The 18,598-nt window shown below is 38.2% G+C and overlaps 1 protein-coding gene across 1 annotated transcript in view; it reads right to left on the bottom strand.

The window, feature by feature from the left end:
• TRPA1 (transient receptor potential cation channel subfamily A member 1) overlaps nt 1-18,598 on the bottom strand; it is a 69,685-nt gene that overhangs the window by 15,125 nt on the left and 35,962 nt on the right. The window contains exons 9-18 of the mRNA XM_065397827.1: nt 18,430-18,529; nt 17,234-17,334; nt 15,293-15,462; nt 15,041-15,205; nt 14,054-14,168; nt 12,469-12,635; nt 8,031-8,124; nt 7,592-7,651; nt 1,105-1,203; nt 183-253 (exon numbers count right to left, since the gene is read on the bottom strand). Coding sequence (XP_065253899.1) covers nt 183-253; nt 1,105-1,203; nt 7,592-7,651; nt 8,031-8,124; nt 12,469-12,635; nt 14,054-14,168; nt 15,041-15,205; nt 15,293-15,462; nt 17,234-17,334; nt 18,430-18,529 — 1,142 coding nt within the window. The remainder of the gene's footprint in view (nt 1-182; nt 254-1,104; nt 1,204-7,591; nt 7,652-8,030; nt 8,125-12,468; nt 12,636-14,053; nt 14,169-15,040; nt 15,206-15,292; nt 15,463-17,233; nt 17,335-18,429; nt 18,530-18,598) is intronic.

Raw genomic sequence — 18,598 nt, 5'->3', positions numbered from 1 at the left:
GACTTAAATTCTACAGTTAAAATTATCTTTCTTTGTAACAAATCTTTTCCATAGGACATATAAACATTTTTATAGTAATGTGTTTCTTTGTATATTCCATTTTATTGAAAACCTGATTAAGAGATTAAAAAACACAATTTACTCTAAATTCTGTTTTAGAGGTCCAATTAACAGATACATACCACTTCATGAGCAAATATTCTTTACATACAGGATGATTGAGAAGCTCCATGCGATTATGACGTACCATAGCCTACAAAATGTGTAAGCAAATGTATCAAACATACAGTATATCCACTTCAGTTGAGTGACCCCATTACAAACCAATTGTTTAGACTACCTATTTCAGTACACTAGAACCCCCTTTATTTGAGCCTCCATTATCTGGCTCTCCGTATCAACCAAACCACCAACTGCCAGGGGCTGACAGCGGGGAGTCCCACCGCCCATTCTCCAGTTTATCCGGATTTTTATTATCCCATTTGGCTCAGGTCCCAGATAGATCAGATAATCAGGATCCCACTGTACTTTACATGAATTCTAGCCTATTGAAAGGTACAGTACATTTGAAGTGATCTTATTTATCTAATTTTATTATGATTGAATTGGAAAGGACAGAATATTCTTTGAGGCTAATGTTGTGTGAAAACATTGGAATTTGTTTTAGATCAATAAAACATTTTGCAATCTGCATGTGAAGAAAGGAAATAGTGAATACATCATGACCACTTGTACCCTGGCCAGATCCCTCCCTTAGAAATGTTTTTTCTGCAATTCTGTTTACATTTCAGGATGTGGTCGCAAGTGATGAAGGATGAGTTTGCTTAGATATATGCACATCCACACACACTGTACCCTTTCAAAGTATCTGAAGTGTATAAATAAGTTCATAACTCCTACCTATACCTAATAACTGGTTAAAATATTTATTATATAAACTACAAGAACTTCAGATGGCAAATTAATGCCCAAATTTCAACCCAATGTGCTTTAAAACTGCTGAGTTACAACCCCTGGAAAAGAGGGTTTACAATGAAAAAAACTTACCTTTAGCTCCAACAATACCAATGTACAATATTTTGATAGTTAAAAAACAGAACTTACATTTAGAGTGGTAAGCGGTTCATAGACAATTTCTTCATCTGCCTTTACTTTTTTGTTAAGTATTAGTGGACACTGAAGATACCTGAAGTTATATTCAATCTGTACAGTAAATACATATATTAGTGTGTGTTTATGACAATATTGATGTAGCAGTTCAGTCTTGGTACATCAAAGCAAACAAAACAAAAAACAATTAAATATTCTTCAGAAAAAATATGACTGTTGTGGCAGAATAACTATCAACATGGACACTCTGTACTTATCAATCACTCTGTAAAACTATGCAATCTATATAACCAGCTATGATTATTATGGATTTTCATCACTATCAGTAAAATAAATGGGATCTTAAAATACTCTTAAAGAGTATTTCCCCTAAAATATTATAATTTTAAATAATTGTTCTAGATTTTTTTAAAAATATTTTAGCATTAACTACAAGGTAAACGTTATATAGGTAATATAAGAAAGAAACCATATAGTATTATATTAATTTTCCAAACAATCTGTTAACGTTGTGGACACAATCCAATGTGAAAATCTACTTGAGATGTTTTAATATAAATCCCAAATTAGGGCAATTGTAAAAGCAACAAAGACTTAAAAATATATCCTGCTTCCTTGGATATCTGTAAGGTGACTGTCGTTTTAGATTTTGGAAGTGATAATAAGATGTGCCAATTTACGTACAGAAGCCATATTCAGGTTTGGAATAAGCACATCCTGGTTAAAAAGACAACCTGGTTTAGAGGGGACGTGAAGGCAGTTATAAAAATTAATATCTAACAAATGGAAGAAAGGGGAAGTTGATAGTAATGAATATGAATCAGATGTTATGAATTGTAGAAAATTGATATGGGAAGCTGAGGGACATAAGAAGAAAGCTATGGCCAGCAGAATGAAGGACAATAAGGAGTTTTTTAAATATACTAGGAACAAAAAGAGGGTCCCATATGAGGAAAGATTAAAGAGGCTAGGACTCTTCAGTTTGGAAAAGAGAAGACTAAGGGGGGACATGATAGAGGTATATAAAATCATGAGTGATGTTGAGAAAGTGGATAAGGAAAAGTTATTTACTTATTCCCATAATACAAGAACTAGGGGTCACCAAATGAAATTAATAGGCAGCAGGTTTAAAACAAATAAAAGGAAGTTCTTCTTCACGCAGCGCACAGTCAACTTGTGGAACTCCTTACCTGAGGAGGTTGTGAAGGCTAGGACTATAACAATGTTTAAAAGGGGACTGGATAAATTCATGGTGGCTAAGTCCATAAATGGCTATTAGCCAGGATGGGTAAGAATGGTGTCCCTAGCCTCTGTTCGTCAGAGGATGGAGATGGATGGCAGGAGAGAGATCACTTGATCATTGCCTGTTAGGTTCACTCCCTCTGGGGCACCTGGCATTGGCCACTGTCGGTAGACAGATACTGGGCTAGATGGACCTTTGGTCTGACCCAGTACGGCCTTTCTTATGTTCTTATGTTCTCAATCCTGACAATTGCATTGGTCCATTACAAGGTGGAAATGGTAGAATTATCAATAACAACAGAGAAAAGGCAGAAGTGTTCAATAAATATTTCTGTTCTGTCTTTGAGGGAAAAACAGATGATATAGTCTCATAATATGGTGATGATAACACTCCTTCCATTCCACTAGTATCTCTAAAGGATGTTAAACAGCAGCTATTAAGGTTAGACATTTTAAAATCAGCAGGTCCAGATAACTTGCATCCAAGACTTTTAAAAGAGTTAGCTGAGGAGCTCACTGGACCATTAATACTGATTTTCAATCAGTCTTGGGAGCTCTGGAAAAGTTCCTGAAGACTGGAAGAAAGCTAATGCTGTTGTGCCAATATTTAGAAAGGATAAACGGGATGACCTTGTTAATTATAGGTCTTACATCAATCCCAAGCAAGATAATGGAGTGGCTGATATGGGACTCAAGTAATAAAGAATTAAAGGAGGGTACAGTAATTAATGCATATCAACATGGGTTTATGGAAAATAGATCCTATCAAACTAACTTGATATATTTTTTTGATGAGATTACAAGTTTGGTTGATAAAGGTAATATTGTTGATGTAATCTATTTAATTTAGCCTTCTCTAAGGCGTTGCACTTGGTATCATATGGCATGCTGATTAAAAACTAGAATGATATAAAATTAATATGGTACACATTAAATGGATCAAAAACTGGCTAACTGCTATATCTCAAAATGTAACTGTAAATGGGGAATCATCATAGAGCGGGTGTTTTTCCAGTGGTGTCCTGGAGGGATCAGTTCTTGGCCCTATGCTATTAACCATTTTTTTATCAATGATCTGGAAGAAAACATAAAATCATCACTGATACAGTATGCTGGTGACACAAAAATTGAGGGAGTGGTAAATAATGAAGAGGACAGGTCACTGATTCAGAGTGATCTGGGTACCTTGGTAAAAGGAGTGCAAGCAAACAATATGTTTTAATATGGCTAAATGGAAATATATACATATCGGAACAAAGAATGGAAGCCATGCTTATAGGATGGAGGGGTCTATCCTAGGAAACAGTGATTCTGAAAAAGATTTGGGGGTTATGGTGGATAATCAGCTGAACATAAGCTCTCTGTGGCCAAAAGAGCTAATGGATCCTAGGATGCATAAACAGAGGGATCTCAAGTAATAGTAGAGAGATTATTTTAACTTTGTATTTGGCACTGGTGCGACTGCTGCTGGAATACTGTGTCCAGTTGTGGTGCCCACAATTCAAGAAAGATGTTGATAAATTGGAGAGGGTTTCAGGAAGAGCCACAAAATGATTAAAGGATTAGAAAACATGCCTTATAGCGAGACTCAAAGAGCTCAATCTATTGAGTTCAAAAGAGAAGTTTAAGGGGTGACTTGCTTAGTCTATAAGTAGCTACATGGGGAACAAATGGACTCATCAATCTAGCAGAGAAAGGTTCAACATGATCCAAAGACTGGAAGTAGCAGCTAGACAAATTCAGATTGGAAATATGGTGTAATTTTTAACAGTGAGAGTAATTAACCATGGGAACAATTTACCAAGGGTCATGATGGATTTTCCATCACTGACAATTTTAAAATCAAGACAGGATGTTCTTCTAAAAGATCTGTTCTAGGAATTATTTTGGGGAAGTTCTGTGGCCTGTGTTACACAGGAGGTCACACTAGATGATCATAATGGTCCCTTCAGGCCTTGGAATCTATATGCAAATCTATGAACACTGAAGACAGCTGCACCACTTAAACCAGGTGTGTTTGACTCAGAAAGTGAACATTTCGCTTGTACTCATCGTTAAGAAAATAGCGTATATTCTGGAAAATTTATAACCTTTGATTCCAGATTCATTTCAAGAGGTATCTTAGCAAAGTTGAAGACCTATAAATTGCTAAAGTTTAAATTATAGTTATAACAATTTCTAAACATGAAAATTACAGCAACTGACCTTCAAAACAGGACAAAGAGCAAAATAAGACAACATACCTGGAAACATGTATTTACGTTATGTGTATGTTATGTATTTGTATATATATATATATATATATATATATATATATATATATATATATATACACACACACACACGCAAAATTATATACACCTACTGAACTGCTAAGCCAATTGTGAATGTGTCCATTTCAATCTCAACTACTATAAACAAAAATGATCAAGGGTATGGAACATCTTCCATACAAGGAGAGACTAAAAAGATTAGGCTATTCAGCTTAAAAAAAAAAAGAAATGACTAAGGGGGATCTGATAGAGGTCTATAAAATCATGAATGGTGTGGAAAAAGTGAATAGAGAAGTGTTATTCACCCATTACCCAATACAAAAACGAGGAGGCATCAAATGAACTTAATAAACCTCAGGCTTAATACAAACAAGAGGAAATATTTTTTCACACAATGCACAACTAACCTGTGGAACTCATTGCCATGGGATGTTGTGATGGCCAAAAGCATACTATGTTCAAAAAAGAACTGGATGAGTTCATGAAGGATAGGAATGCAACCCCATGCTTGGGGCAACTCTAAACCTCTGACTACCAGAAGCTGAGAAAAGAAGACTGGATGGATCGCTCCATAATCACTCTATTCTGTCCACTCCCCCTGAAGCTTTGGCATGGTCAGAGACAACTACTAAGCAGATGGATCATAGTCTGACTCGGTATGGCAGCTATTATGTTCTTATGTTCTAATTTCATACAGAAGGTGGAAAGGGGATACCAGGGGCATCCCTTGGAACAAGATATTTCTTCCCTTGTAAATATAAAAAGGTGACAGCATCAATTGCATACATATTTCACCAACTGGTCCATATACTGAATAGATTACTTTGCTATCAGATTTGAAAGGGCCTTCAGTTCAAGGAACTACATAATATGAAGACTGTAGCCTTTTGTGGGTTCCTGATTAAATAGAATGGCTTTAGCAGTGCTCTCCTCCAAAAAGCAAAGTGTGGAGCTGTCTCTTCCTCTTGTCTCCAGATAGATGTGTAGATTTTAAGGAGATTCTTCTATTGCCTTTAAATGGCAATTCTGATTTCATGAATCCTCTTTCTTTTTCTTCTTATCCCAGTTTGGCTCATGTTACTGAACCATCTGGGGAGGAACATGCATCAACACTTTAGGCATGACATCAGCACAACTTGTGCTGAAGTTGCTGGAGCCAAGGATACTGAAGCATGTTATGAAATTGTGTGATGACAGCTTCAAAGGTTAGAGAACAAACAGGGATGTTAAATATACACATCATGATTTTAGCACCAAAACCATCTAAGGTCTAACCATGCAAATCTTGAAGTCAATGAAAGTTGCCATTAAGTTTAATTGGAGGACATTGAATCAGTTTGGTAGGGGGAAGTACTGGGAAACTGCTTAAACCAGTTGATACACGTACACATATTGACAGAGGTGAAGTCAAGTGATAACAAGTATTCACCAGGCTATTCAACATGTCTGGCTGTGGTTTAGATACTGGAGTACTAAGAAAGACCCTGAGGACTTGAATGATCAGAGTTCTCAAGGAGTTTGAAACAGACATCAAAAGCAGCCAAGGTATCTGTGGTAGCAAAAGATCACCACAGTGTAGCCTTAACCTGAGCTTTGTAGGACACTCATTTTCAGTTGAGTTCTCCTGGAAAAGGATTTTTCAACTCCTACTGCTTTGAAGCCAAAGAGGGTCCTCCCAGCTTGTATTTACAATAGATGAAGGAACAATTTATGGCGTGGTAGTGTTTCTGTAAAGTCTGTTTCAGCAGACCTATAAAAGCAGGGAGTAAAAGGAACACCATTACAGGCTGCAATGAAAAAGGGACTGATAATGACCGCACTGCATCTTAAGATGAGGGGCTGTTGTCTGGATTGCTGGGGGAAGGAGTATACCTCTTTAAGAGGCAGAGAAGCACTAATGTTGGTGCAGCCGAAGAGCAGCTCAATGTGGGAACGCTGAATCATACCTCCAGGTGACCAGTCCAGAAGGGAGGGGAAAGTATATAGAGTAAGCCAGGTGGGAAAAACCCTCTCTCACCTGGACCAAGGCAAGGTGGGGGATTTTTTGTCTTCCTCACAGCAGGTAGGTAGGGTAGGGCATAGGTAGGGCAAGCAGGAACAGGAGTTAGGCTATGATGTCACAACTCATTATGTAAGCATGGGGCAGATGTCCTATGCAAGTACTCCATAGGAAAGGGATAGAGTGATCAGATAAATGGATTGGTAAAGGATTTAAAGGAGGTGTTTGTTAAACGAATGGAAATAGGGGGGTTCGGGGCTGCCATGACTAGAACAGCAGGGAGCCACCCCCCCCTTTGGAGCCCACCTTAACCCTAATTCGAGGGTTGGGGGATGGTAAGGACCCAGCAGCGGATTGGCTGGGAACCAGGATGGAAAAGGGGTAGGGCTAATGGAAGCCCCCTGGGTAGATATTGAAATGACCATGGATTTACCTGCACTGTACACTTTTATCTGCCAGGTACTCCCAGACAGTTGCAGTCTAATTAAACCATATCCAGTGTCTCCTATCCTCCTTCTGGTATAGCCAGACAATTAGAGGCAGTTGGTACCACTGAACCGCATTACTAGGTAAATTCATGCTACCAACTGATGAGGTGATTTAAATTATTAATTCTAAACTAAAGGGATTCTTGCCAATCACATACCGGGAGCACAGACCCACGAGTTTACTCAGCTTACCTTTGGTGAATTTCAGTTGCACAATGATCCAGATATAAACTATCTAAAACATGTTAAAAAGGGATTAAACTTTACAGAGTAAGCAAGTTTAAGCAGATATAAACTACACTGATGATTTGCCAAGGTTCAGAAAGTGCCAAGTTCACTCAATTCACTACAATCCAAATTTTTAGCAAATGATTTATCACTACTAATATATTGCAGGTACATTATGACATATCTTACTGTAAGAAGAGTTTTAATAATTAAAAGGTACTAGTTTTAATTACTTTTTTTCTTCCACTTACATAGAAGTCTCGACTTGTCTTTTCCTCTGAAGACTCAATCATACAGTTGTCCAAAACCAACTTTCAGCATGTAAAGAAAAACAATTAATTTGCATAAATTAATGATCATGATTGCTGAAAATTAGCACTGTTCAGAAAAAAAGGAAGATTTCCATACTTTAGAAAAAAATGTTTCCACGGTCTTCAACAATACAGCAGCCCTTCTAACAAAAATAATTATTCAATCCACATTTACAGTATACATCGTGATGTGCACAACCTATATTTGTACATATATGTTAACAAACGGGAAATTTTACCTTGTTTACATGGGTATATGACAATATGCACTTGCACATGCCAAGTCTTTATAAATACTCACAGTTGCAGATTTACTTGCAAATTTCACAGAATTTTTAGAATGAGGTAAATTCTTAATGTGTAGACTAAACAATCTTACCTTTAAAGATTCAGGAACATATTCAATCATTTCCAACAAAGGACACTTATTGGCAGTAGAAGAGTGAGAAAATGTTGTCACAGCTTCTTCCCATCTGCAAGAATAAGTTGAAATAGTGGAGAATTAATTCTATGCTTCTCGGCAAAGGATAAGAAGTTAAACATCAACTTTATAATGAAAGAAAAATGGATTATATTATTTTGAAATCTAATTATTTTTAGACCAGATGAGCTGTTATTTCAGAAATTATTCTGCAAATTACAATGTGTAACGAATTTATATGCCATGAAGTGAAAATCAGCTGTTGAAGCCATAATTGAATAATATCCCTGAATGTTTCCCTAAGAATGATTCATGTTTAATCCTGTTTTCAGATAAGCAGTGATGTTTTGCAAATCACAGAATATACCGAGCTCTTCTTAAAACCTTGGACTCATTATGAACCCTAAACTGATACTGGAAGTCTGTATCTTGGGCTCACAAAATTCTGAAGGTAATAAAAAAAAACTGGGTGTCATCCTGCCACTCTTAGCATGAGTGGTGATCACTCATGGTACAATTCCGCCACTCCTGAAATGGACCCAACAGGTTTAGCAGACTGATGGCATATATAACATGTCCCATCTAAACGTCAACAAACTCTCATAAGAACATAAGAATGAACATAAGAACAGTCATACTGGGTCAGACCAAAGGTCCATCTAGCCCAGTATCCTGTCTTCTGACAGTGGCCAATGCCAGATGCCACAGAGGGAATGAATGGAACAGGTAATAATCAAGAGATCCATCTCCTATTGCCCATTCCCAGCTTCTGGCAAACAGGTTAGGGACACCATCCCTGCCCATCCTGGCTAATAGCTATTGACGGACCTATCCTCCATGAACTTATCTAGTTCTCTTTTGAACCCTGTTATAATCTTGGCCTTCACAACATTCTCTGGCAAGGAGTTCCACGGGTTGACTGTGCGTTGTCTGAAAAATACTTCCTTTGTTTGTTTTAAACCTGCTCCCTATTGATTTTATTTGGTGTCCTCTAGTTCTTGTGTTATGAGGAGTAAATAACACGTCCTTATTTACTTTCTCCACACCAATCATGATTTTATAGACCTCAATCATATCCCCCCTTAGTCGTCTTTTTTCCAAGTTGAAAAGTCCCAGACTTACTAATCTCTCCTCATATGGAAGCCGTTCCATACCCCTAATCATTTTTGTTGCCCTTTTCTGAACCTTTTCCAATTCCAATATATCTTTTTTGAGATGGGGCAACCACATCTGCATGCAGTATTAGAGCTAGTTAACAGCGGACTTTGTGAGGGAGTTCTCTGGATGAAGGAGGAGCATTTACGTGACCCTGGGGGTAAGATTGTTGTCTGTACTGTGTGTGTTTGTGTTTGTGGTGTGCTTGCTGCTTTACTGAAATATACCGTGTGGTCTGTTTATCTGGGGGACTGTGTTCTGAGCCTAGCCCATCAACCCTTAACCAGGGGGTTGAGTTACTCAGGAAGACCACGGCTTTAAAAAGCCAGCTCCTAAGCAACCTGAGGAGCTAGTGAACAGGAGTGGCTAATGGGAGTTTTGCAAGGGAGTTTAGAGAGGGAGTGGGGACTAGATAAACTTAACATTCTTTAAACTTAAAGCCAAAAACACCCCCTGATAAAAACAAAACATCAACAAAGGAATGAGCTGCAGGAGTAAAAAGAGAATGCAGGCACAAGTCCAGCAACAGAGTGGGGGCTATGCAGTCTATTGTACCCAGTGCAGCATGTATGATTACCTGCCCTATGGGCAGGTGGCATATGTGTGCATTCGGTGCAAGGAGCTCCTGGCCCTCAGAGACCATGCAGACCAGAGTGGCTGACCTGGAGAGGCTAAGGGAGACAAAGAGGTACATAGATGAGACTTTCCAGGACATAGTAGAACAGTCCTACCCCTGGTCTGACAGCCTCTGTGCTGTTGAGGAGAATGAAAGTCTCAGGGAAGGAGAACATCCAACTGGAGCAGAGGGAAATGATCCCATATTTGGGACCCTCCTTCCAGATGATGTCATGGTATCCTCTCATACTGAGGATACCTCTCCAGGGGTGGGAACTCCAGTTATTAGGAAGAGACAGGTAATATAGTTATGGGGGATTCGATCATTAGAAACATAGATAGCTGGGTTTGCGATGACCGGGAGAACCACATGGTGATTTGCTTGCCTGGTGCAATCTATTAATGGAGATTCTCTATGTCCTAGTAAGGAGGAGAGGATGAAAGATGATAAAATACAGGTAGGAGCTGATGAGAAACAGTCAAATGAAAAAGAGTATCATTCAACTATATTATGTAATGTCAGACAGCTAAAAAGTGAAAAGTTTTTAAAGTGCTTAAATACAAATGCTAGAAGTCTAAATAATAAGATGGGTGAACTAGAGTGCCTTGTATTAAATGAGGATATTGATATAACAGGCATCACAGAAACTTGGTGGAATGAGGATAATCAATGGCACACAGTAATACCAGGGTACAAAATATATCAGAAGGACAGAACAGCTCATGCTGGTGGAGGAGTGGCACTATATGTGAAAAAAAGCGTAGAATCAAATGAAGTCAAAATTTTAAATGAACCAAACTGTACCATAGAATCTCTATAGATAGTAATTCCATGCTCTAATAATAAGAATATAGAAGTAGGGATATATTACAGACCATCTGACCAGGATGGTGATAGTGACTGTGAAATGCTCAGGAAGATTAGAGAGGCTATAAAAATAAAAAACCTCAATAATAATGGGGGATTTCAGCTATCCCCGTATTGACTGGGTACAATGTCACCTCAGGACAGGATGCAGAAATAAAGTTTCTTGACAGCTTAAATGACTGCATCTTAGAGCAGCTAGTCCTGGAACCCACATGAGACAATTCTTGAATGGCATTCATTGAATGGAATAGTCCATCTATCCCTGTATCCTGTTGTCCGAAAGTGGCCAGTGCCAAATACATCAGACGGAATGAAAAGAACAAGGAAATTATCTATTGATCCATCCCCTGTTGTCTAGTCCTAGCTTCTGGCAGTCAGAGGTTTAGGGACACCCAGGGGTTGTGTCCCTGACCATCTTGGCTAATAGCCACTGATGGACCTGTCCTCCATGAATTTATCTAATTCTGTTTTGAACCCAGTTATACTTTTGGCCTTCACAACATCCCTGGCAACTAGTTCCACAGGTTGACTGTGCATTTTGTGAAGAAGCATGTCCTTATGTTTGTTTTAAACCTGTTGCCTATTGATTTCATTGGGTGATCCTTGGTTTGCATGTTATGTGAAGGGGGAAAATTACACTTCCTTATTCACTTTCTCCACACCATTCATAATTTTCTAGAAATCTATCATATCCCCCCATAGTTGTCTTTTTTGTTTAAGCCTTTGGTGAGGTACCTTCTCAAAGGCTTTCTGAAAGTCCAAGTACACTATATCCACTGAATCACCCTTGTCCACGTTTGCTGACTCCCTCAAAAAATTCTAATAGATTGGTGAGAGATGATTTCCCTTTAGAAGAGCCATGTTGACTCTTTCCCAACAAACCTTTTTCATCTATGTGTCTGATAATTCTGTTCTTTACCATAATTTCAACCAATGTGCCTGGTACTAAGATTAGGTTTATTGGCCTGTAATTGCCAGGCTTGTCTCTGGAGTATTTTTCTTAAAAATCAGCGTTACATTAGCTATCCACCAGTCATCTGGTACAGAGGCTGATTTAAGTGATAAATTACATACCACAATTAGTAGTTCTGCAAGTTCATATCTGAGTTCCTTCAGAACTCTTGGATGAATACCATCTGGTCCTGGTGATTTGTCACTGTTTAATTTATCAATTTGTTCCAAATCCTTCTCTAATGACACCCCAGACTGGGATAGTTCCTCGGATTTGTCACCAAAAAAGAATGGCTCAGGTGTGGGATTCTCCCTCACATCCTCTGCAGTGAAGATCAATGCAAAGAATTCATTTAGCTTCACTGCAACCGCCTTTTCTTCCTTGCGTCTTCCTCATGTACTTAAACATTTGCAACAGTTTTACCCAGCAATTTTAAATTAAATCCCTGGAATTATGAGACTTGTGCTCAGGTTTTGATAAAATTTTTGCATATTTGTACCATTACAGTACCATATTCTAGAGCAAGAACTACTCATTCTCTTGGTTTCTTGCCATGTTTCTTGCAGAACAATTGCCCTGACATGCAGAGGATTTCCTTCCAATAGCTGATTGTTATTTATTTTACCATTTCCTCCCGATTCTCATTATACATATTATATCAGTATTAATATTTTGAATACGGAAAATACGTATCTGATCAACCGTGGTATATTGCATGCTCAGTACTTTAACTGCCAGCGAAAAAAGAGAAAAAAATGGACACTAAACACCTGAAACTATTAAAAAGTGTTGTATAGGCATCTCACCTTTTATTCAGAATGACAGCAGACACTACATCTTTACGCCTCTTGTGTATTGCTTCATGGAAAAAAGAGGCTGATGCTTTGTTCAAGATTATTTTGGCACCACCATCAAGAAGAAGTCTCACCGCTTTCGCATGTCCTTCTTTTGCAGCAAGATGAAGAGCTGTGTTCTTTTCAGAAAGACAACATACCAAAACATTACTAGGAATCACTATGCTTAAAAGAAATGTACAACCCTTTCCCCCTCTCCTCCCACTCCTCAAGGGTAAGATTCTGCTCTCGATTCATAGAACCATAGGACTGTAAGGGACCTTGAGAGGTCATCTAAGCCAGTCCCCTGCACTAATGGCAAGACTAAGTATTATCTAGACCATCTGAATCACTTCAGTGGTGGTATAAAAGAACAGAATTTTGTCGCAAGTGCTTAATTGTATATGCTTGTACCATTACAGAAAAAACAAACTGCATATAGGAAAGGGCAAAGCGTATACAAGGGATACTAATTATTAACATCTCATAGTTTTGCAATTAATGAAAGCAAGATGTTAAAAATAAAAAACTGTCCTGTGTCAACAGATCCACAGAATCTATATTTGAGGGTCAGGAAGAGAAGAATCTGAAATTAGTTTCCACCAGTGTGGTACTACGCATAGGCCTGCAGGGAATTATTTGCAAGCAGCTCTCTGAGAGGAGGATTTTGCCCTCAGTGACTTGCATAAAACTGAGGTAAATGGTTGTGATTTTCAAAAGCACTAAAAGGCCTTAGAAGCACAAGTCCAATTGCAAGTTAGTGGGCAGGAAGACAAGTGCTTCTAGATCTCTTTGGCAGTCTTCTCTGAGCAATGTACAAATAAGGGACTACACAATGGCTTCTGATTAGCTTCTAGTGGAATCTGAAGTGCTGTTTTTAATCTAGCAGGTCCTAAACGCTTTGAGCCCTGATTACTTAAAAGATTGTCTCTCTCCCATTTTGGTAAAACAACAGTTGCTTGATCTGAACATCCCCTGGTTTCTGAGAGGGGACTGTTGATGCATCATTTCCCACAAGAGGTCTTCAGCTCTGGAACTGGATTCCTCTCCTGGCCAAAAGTTCTTGGTTTTGACAAACTTCAGAACAAGCTGCAAGCATAACTACTAGGCTTTTCCAGGAGGAATAGACTGAGAGGTTTGAAGAGGTTTGTTGATGAGTCATTATTTATGGTGGGTTTCCTTTCATTGTTATGAGCTCTTCATATTGTGAGTTTATTATGTTATTATATACTGCTGCACTGTTATGTGGGTCATGTGGTATAGTTAGTAGAGTCTAAAGTGCTTTCTACTTTACATTTTGTGTTAATGATGTTGATCTTCTGTTGTGTACAGCTCCTAGAACTTGGATGGGCATTTCACTAATTATAAATAAACCTAAACAATATATGTTAACAAGAACAAAATAGTAAGGGTTTTATAACTGCCAAAATAAATATATTATCATAAACACAGTCTCTCATAATCTTCAACAGTGAAACAAGTTTGCTAACAGGGATTACGTGTTTGATTGCAATGAGACAACAGAGTGGAAACAAACAAAAATTATACATATACGTACCCCTTCTTCATCCACTCTGTCTGTAGATTTCACATTAGTATCCAAAATGATTTGCATTGTGCGAGTGTATCCTCCGAAGGCAGCATGATGCAGGGCTGTCCAGCCTTTATAATCACTTTTGAAACAGTAGATATGATGTTATTCACATATTTTTACAAGTATAACCTACAACCTTGAGCTCATGGGCCTGATTCTCCTCTCCCTCACAATAGTTTCCCCACTGTTGTTCTCCATCAATGTCAATGTCTTTTTGCTGAGTAAAGTACGATAGTCTCCTACTAGTACTACACTCAGCCATGTAAGGGTAATCTCAACTGTATAGAAGTAATTGGGTCTCATAAAGGCAGATATGTGATCTTGTGGGATCTTGCCTGTTTCACGGTATTTGCCTCTGAAATAAGTGAGAAACTTACAAGACCCTGGTATTAACACGTAACAGCTGATGCTGCATACAACACTGTAGTACTGTGGAATTGTACATTTAAGGCAACCGACAAGCATTAAAAGCACACAATTTTATTTATATTAATAGACTCATAGACTTTAAGGTCAGAAGGGACCAATATGGTCATCTAGTCTGACCTCCCGCATGATGCAGGCCACAAAAGCTGCATAATAATAATATAACATTATTTATAATAATATAATATAATATAATATAATATAATATAATATAATATAATATAATATAATAAGTAACATTATTTCATGTTAATATTGTGACATCCTATGTGTTAGTGAATTGTACCGGACTAATAACACATTATATGAAAAGCCCCCTGAATCATGTTCATTGTCGAATATTCTTAATGACTTAAACAAAAGTGTTATATACAATGTTAGTGTACATGTGATAATTCATACCTTAGCTTTAATGCAAACTTGTGTGGACAATCCAGCACAACTTTAGAGATGTGTACAAAATGTAAGTAATAAAGTAGCTCAGTAACACTAATTATTTTAAAGAAAGGAAACCCATACACTTACCACAGGAAGAGGGCACCCTTCTTCAGTAGAAATTGCACGACCTTTTCATGACCATTTTGGGCTGCCAAGTGAAGGGGAGTCATTCCCTTCTTATCACCTTCATTCAAAAGTCTTGTGTCATTCATGCCTCTGAGAAGTCGCTGACAGGTGTTGATACGCCCATAGCTTTAAAAGATTAATGTACAGGATAATACTGAGAAAATCTGAATGTATAAAATGGCATTGATACATTGTATAGACTGCACCACTTACCTGGCTGCAAAATGCAAGGGAGACTTCTTGTCTCTATTTTTAGAATAGACAGAAACATTCAAGTCGAGCAAGCTATTTACAGAGAAGGGCACTCCTTGTCTGCACGCATAATGTAGTGGAGTGCACCCCTCGTCATCTTCTTCCACTACAAGATCTTTAATATGTTTCATCTGTTGGCAAAAATAAATGGCTGTATACATATTACCAATGCAACTGTGGGTCCTAGTTAGTTAGCAGTAATTTTTGAAGCTACATTTAAAAATAAATCTTTATGGAACTTTAAGAAAGGTAAAATTAAAAACAAAAGCAACAGAAACAAGAGAGCCTTTTACAAATATGTACGCTGATTGATGGTTTTCAGTGAATTTACACTTCACAAGAAGAACTCAGCAACTTGCAGTATTGGGCCCTCAAGCTCTCTATTTATCCACAGAACAGGTACAATACAGGAAGTACAAGAGTCTCTTACACTGCCACACCATGCACCTCAACCACATCAGGGAGGAAAATGAAGGCATGTCAGCCTACATGCCTGCTGAATATTTGGTCTCTCTGTGGGGCTATTCAGAAGGTGGCCAGTGAGGATGGCGGTAATTTTACAGTGTGGACACCTGCAAAGCCATCAGAAGGTGAAAAAATTTGGTCACAAATTACCTGAGGCTAAATTTGCCCACAGTAGTAGAGAGAGGCAGAAACTGAACTCTTGTGCAAGTGGGAGCAGCTGCACTACAGCAGAGATTCAATCTCAGGGGGTGGGAGACAGCATTTGCCAACACCCTCCTCTTGGGGGTTCAAATGGAAGTGAAGGCCTTTAAAGCAGAAGTGTCAAACTCATTCAGAGGAGGGAATGAATTATGTTTAATTGTGTTCCATGGGCTGGGGTATAAATTTAGGAGTATATATTCCCCAGAGTATACAATGGAATGCCCTCTGATGTCAGGTTTGCACAGAGCGCAATAGGAGAATAGAGCCTTTAGGTAGTAATGAAACATTTAGTTATTCAGTGTCTCATTGTCACATTCACTACTCAGTGAGAGAATATGCTTCCCTCGAGGCATCACTATTTCTGTTTTGTGTTTCTCTTCCTTCCCCATCCTTTCTCTTTCCCTCCTCTAATTTTGTGAGTCTCCTCTTTTCTCTGCATTTCCCTTCCTGCAGCAACTTCCAATTCCCACTCCAGTGTACTTCACTCCCAGCCTCTAAGCCCATTCCACCCACTGAAATGATCAGTGATTAAATAATTTTAAAAGTTGACAAAGTGACATGCAAGAGTCATCATTGTTCTTTAAAGTTGATTCTCCAATCAGATTAATATGGAGAGTTCACACCTCTGACTCATGGTTTCAAGCTGTCTGCACATTCAGGCAGACATAACTGCAGCCGTTATACTTGGCTCACATCTGAAATGTTATCTCTGCAGCTACGATGGCTAGAAACTTACTATATTTTCTTTAAATGAAAGCTTAGATTCAGAGAATCTGAATATTTCAAGTGGCCCATATAAATACATCAAACAGGCCAAATGCAGAATTATGTTTGATACTCCTGTTTTAAAATATGGCTAGGGATTTATTGAAACCCAGGCAATGGAGACTTCCTAAAGAATTTGCTGCAGCGTGCAGCATATCCCAGGGTTTGATTGCCTATTAACTGGCAAACTAGAAGAAAGGGTTCTATAATATATTGCTAATCTCCTGAGCCATTCAATCCCCTGGCAGCAAATAACTTTATTCCTTTGCCTTCCAGAGAGATCTGTATTATTGGCTTGATCGTGTTTATTTTTATATTTGTATCTATTTAAATTACCCTGTGGGGACAGTGAGGTGAGTTTACAAATAAAATGAATTTCCATAAATGTTCTGGAAGAAAAGAAAATCCTTAAACAGTTGGACAAAGAGATTGAATTCATCAGAGAAAGATACAAATAGATCCTCACTGTACCTGCAGAAATTTCTCATCTAGATGTTGTAATCCTCCAGGCTGCAGTACTGTCAAGTGCAAGAAATTCCGACCAAGCTGATCTTTTAAAGATATATTTGCTCCTAAATAAATATGGAGATAAATACTAGCAATTCTGATAACTAATCATGTTTGATTAAAATACACAAGCTAAAATGACATTAAAAATACAATTATTTCAGCCAATGCAACAACACATATCACACCAAGACTTCTACTGACTCTAAGCTTTCAATTTACAGTAATGTATGAATTTCATTTGTTCCACTGTAGCACTCAGATTTATTGGGGTGTGATATTCGGAAACGTTGAGCCTCCACAACTGCTGGTGTGAATGGAGGCTGCATGATCAACACCTCTAAATATATCAGGCTCATGGTGTACTGCTGCCGTAGTCATATTGTTTCAACTGGAATTCTATGTTTCAATATCAGTTTACTTCAGTGCTGTTATATGAATAATCTATGATAACATTATAATAGTTGGGCAACATGGAAATGGAGTGTCTTTCTTATTGGAAGCAAGAGAGTGCCTTGCTAAGTCCATAACAGTTTTACTATAAGCTTTCTATTTAAAAAAAAGAATAGTTTGTTAATAAAAATTAATGTTATAAATATTGAGAGAAATACTCACAAGAATATTTACAGTAGCTTACTCTTAAAAATGTGGCAACTGACAATTAAAGATGAAACTTCATTAAGGGTTTAGTAGTTAGTAAAGTTTCAGGTGACACTAAACTGTGACCACTTACTACAGCTTAGGTTTAATACTTAAAATCCATTAATGGTCAGAAACGTGACCATGTCAAAGTGGTATCTTCATGTTCAATAATACTATTCCCTCTCTGTGTACTCAATAGTGCAGAGCTGCCTTGAGCTTGTGGAGAGTGTAAGGGGAGTGCACACCAACCCTTAGGAGGGTGCAGCATGTGCTTTCCTTCCACAGCCCACACACTCTGTAGGTTGATGTGGAGGGGCAGGGACATGGCTCTGCTTCCTCCTTTCCCTTCCTGAGGATTTAGCACTCCAGAGGGTGCTAGCCTGGAGCAGTTCATGTGTTCACTTGTGCCTGCCATCTATGTAGGAGGCTTGAAGAGGAGTCCCTTGAGAGAGAATCTTAACTTGTATGGACCCTTCTCAGAAAAAAACCACACATAATACTTGTTTGTTCCTTTGTACCTTTTGAGAGTAGTAAATTCACAATTTTCCATGATGCACAGGAAGTAGCCAGTAGAAGTGGTGACCGACCCTCAATGTCAAGTCTATCAATATTTGCTCCCTGCAATGAAAAAACCCAGGTTTATCACGGATTCATGAACAAATACTATTTAGCAATGAGTTGTAAACA

Source organism: Emys orbicularis, chromosome 2 (assembly GCF_028017835.1).
Source record: "Emys orbicularis isolate rEmyOrb1 chromosome 2, rEmyOrb1.hap1, whole genome shotgun sequence".
Classification (NCBI taxonomy): domain Eukaryota; kingdom Metazoa; phylum Chordata; order Testudines; family Emydidae; genus Emys; species Emys orbicularis.
This window is presented reverse-complemented; position numbering and strand designations above follow the sequence as displayed.